Below are 3,613 nucleotides of genomic sequence, written 5' to 3' on the forward strand. Positions count from 1 at the left end.
ACTCAAGATATATGTAGATCCTCGAGACACTGAAGATTAAAACAGCGATGTCCAAGGGGGAGTGTTAGGAATCTAATAGTATTAGTATTTGGCTAATTAGGTGATTAGCAGATTCCTTAGAATATTCTAACCGGTGGTTAGAATCCTGGCGTTGTCCAGACGCAGTAGATAGCGAACCATCGTCATGTCTTTTCAAACCGGCGTCGTGTCTTTCCGAAACGACGCGAACCTTGTAACCGGCATGTAAACACGACGGCTCACGACATATAAGTACCTGCAGTCATTATCAATGAAATCAATCCTTTCACTTCAATCTTTCTTGTTTCTCTTCAGAACCAACCCACCAGAGTTTAAGTCCTAGACTTGGCATTACTGGTCGCACTTTTCTGGATTTTGATGATGTGCATGCTCAGTCTCTCGAAGATGCTCATAGGGATAGAAAATGTGTGTGTGTTTATAGGTGTGTATATGCATAATCAGACATACAAATATATAAATATAAGAGATGCCCCACATAGGGCTGCACAATTTCTAGATCAGACACGATTGGGATTTTGCACTGTAGACAAAACTACCACAATCCCCGCAAAAAAAACTACCACAATGACAGGTGGTCACTAATACAACGTTCGTGTGTGCGCGTGTGTTTTAGTCAGCGTCAACGACCAAGTTCGTGTTTACTCTTTCACAAGACTTGGCACGACGCCACGTAGGATGCTGACGGTTCTGGGCCCACGCAGCTGAAAGTTGGTGAGGGGTTTCTTGTCTTGTCCAGCCAGCTGAGCTCTTGCGTAACAAATGGTTGCAAAAGTCGTCCAGATCACACTTGACTGAGTACGTGGTGACCATTGCCATTGACAGGTACAAGTAAGCTTGATCATGCCTCATCTCCGGGGCCATGCCCCAGCAGCCGCGATGGCCATTGCCATCGCCGTCCACCACCTCCTCCTCGCGCTGGCGCTGTTCCCGCTCACGGCAGCGCAGCAGGAGTACCAGGCCAATGGTCAGTCCGACTGCTACGTCAACAACGGCAGCTCCGTGCTCGGCTACACCTGCACCAACACCTCCAGCTCCCCGCCGGCATGCGCCACCTACGTCGCCTTCCGCTCCGACCTGCCCAGCTTCGGCTCCCCCATCACCGTCGCCTACCTCCTCAACGCCAGCGCGCCTGCCGTCGCCGCGGCCAACAACGTGCCCGTCGCCTCCCTGGTCCGGAACAACACCCTGCTCCTCGTCCCCGTCCCCTGCGCCTGCACGGCCGCCGGCCGCTACCAGCACGACACCGCCTACGCCGTCCAGTACGCCCACGAGACCTACTTCTCCATCGCCAACTACACGTACCAGGGGCTCTCCACCTGCCAGGCGCTCATGGCGCAGAACCCCGCGCGCGACAGCGACATCTACCCCGGCGTGGCGCTCACCGTGCCGCTCCGCTGCGCGTGCCCGTCCGTCGCGCAGGCCGCGGCTGGGGTCAGGTACCTCGTCACCTACGTCCTCGACTGGGACGACTACGCGCTCACCGTCGCTCAACGCTTCGGCGCGGACTACCAGGCCCTGCTTCGTGCCAACAGCATCGACGAGGACACCACCGTGTACCCGTTCACCACCATGCTCGTTCCGCTAAAGGACCCGCCCACGTCTCAAATGGCGGTAGTCTTGCCGCCACCCGCACCGGCATCTGATTTGGTCCCGACGGCCAGTTCCAGTGAATCCAGCAGGTGGTGGGTCAACGTCGGCGCTGGTGCTGGATGCAGCGCTCTTGCTTTGGGTGTCGTGCTCGCTCTCTTCTTGCTATGGCGTCAGTGCTGGCGGCACAGCGACCGAAACACGAAGACCACCCCATGGCAGGCTCCGGCGAAGGGAGCCTTGATGTGGCCGACGGTGGAGGCAGTGGACGTGCGCGAGGCGGTGTGGTCGCTGACCGTGCACGACTACGGGGATCTAGAGAGGGCTACGTCAGGCTTCTCGGAGGAGCATCGTATCGGGTACTCGTCCGTCTACCGCGCGGTGATCAACGGCGATACCGCGGCCGTGAAGCGCGTGCCCGGCGACGACATGGGCGCTGAGGCTGAGGTGAGCGTCCTGGGGCGCCTCAACCACTCGAGCCTCATCCGGCTGTCCGGCCTCTGCATGCACGGCGGCAACACGTACATGGTGTTCGAGTTCGCGGAGAACGGCGCCCTCAGAGACTGGCTCCACATCCATGCCGGCGGCGAGGTGCTCGGGTGGAGCCACCGCGTGCAGGTGGCGCTGGACGTGGCAGCCGGGCTCAACTACCTGCACAACTACACCGACCCTCCCTACGTGCACAGGAATCTCAAGAGCAGCAACATCCTCCTCGACGCGTGCTTCCGCGCCAAGCTCTCAAACTTCGGCCTCGCGCGCGCGATCACCATCGACGACGACGCCGAGGACGGCGGCCTGTGGATGACCCGGCACATGGTGGGCACGCAGGGTTATCTAGCGCCTGAGTACGTGGAGCACGGGCTGATCGGCCCCCAGCTCGACGTGTTCGCGTTCGGCGTCGTCCTGCTTCAGCTCTTGTCAGGAAAGGAGGCGGCGGTGGCACCACCAGACAACGACGGGAAGGTTGTGCTGCTTTGGGAGGAGGCGGAAGGGCTGGGCCGGCTGGGCGAGGGCGACGGCGCCAAGGACGACCTGATCGACAGGGTGACGGCTTTCATCGACGGCCGGCTGCACGGGCAGTACCCATTTGACGTGGCTGCCGCCATGCTCGCGTCGGCGTTGAGGTGCGTGGCTCGGGAGCCCCGGGCGCGGCCGCCCATGGCCAAGGTGCTCCTTTCGCTGTCGGGGATGTACAGTACAATTGGACCCTGAGGCCACCGGACCTCGCCACCCACTGTCCTGCTCCGGAACAATAAGTCCACATTAGTAGCACATTTTACAGAGCAGGTCACCGTCGGCGTACGCATCATATAGACTTGTGTTGCTAGCACCATCATCAATCAATCAAATAAAACAAACATCCACATGTATGTCTAAAACTCGGTCTCAAATGAGAGACGTCAGTGTAGTTGTTTTGCTACGTACTAGCTAGCGGCACCTCGATGCGTTGCCGCTAGTAGCAAAACCAACGCGTTTTGCAAAACTGGTCGTTGGGTGAGGGGGTGGTTTCAGCTTGGCTGATGCTGTTGCACCACCCCCCTGCCTGTCTTTTGGTTTACTTTTTAGTCGGTGTCCTGTAGTTTCAGAACGTGTTGGTTTTCGTTAATGAAAATCGGAGGGGTGCGAGCCCTTCTTTTATTCAAAAAAAAGCGGCACCTCAATGCTGCAATCGGCCATGAAAAATGTTGCGACTGTTTTGCATGCAATGATAACTGATGCTGCAACTGGTGTGAGTAAATCCGTCCATCAATAAAAAAAGAAATGCCTAACAGAATATCACCCGGCATGGGAGGACTAAATGTGGCCGTATGCATCTCTCCGATGCAGAGGCCGGGGGATGACCTCCTTTTCAAAAAAAAATGGGAGGACTAAATTGAATCCATCCATCATGCATAGATGATTTATTTTATTGTTTTGGCTGCGACATCATGCGTGTTGGTCCGAGTCGTCATGGTGTAGTCACCGGCCAACATCATTTGCATGCTTG

The 3,613-nt window shown here is 56.9% G+C and overlaps 1 protein-coding gene across 1 annotated transcript; it reads left to right on the forward strand.

The window, feature by feature from the left end:
* Window positions 1-879: 879 nt before the first annotated feature.
* LOC123170691 (protein LYK5-like) lies at window positions 880-3,037 on the forward strand. Its single transcript, XM_044588493.1, has one exon. It carries the CDS (start codon window positions 880-882, stop codon window positions 2,836-2,838), a length of 1,959 nt encoding a protein of 652 aa, XP_044444428.1. The 3' UTR covers window positions 2,839-3,037.
* The last annotated feature ends 576 nt before the right edge of the window (window positions 3,038-3,613 follow it).

This window comes from Triticum aestivum, chromosome 7D, assembly GCF_018294505.1.
Source record: "Triticum aestivum cultivar Chinese Spring chromosome 7D, IWGSC CS RefSeq v2.1, whole genome shotgun sequence".
Taxonomy (NCBI): Eukaryota; Viridiplantae; Streptophyta; class Magnoliopsida; order Poales; family Poaceae; genus Triticum; species Triticum aestivum.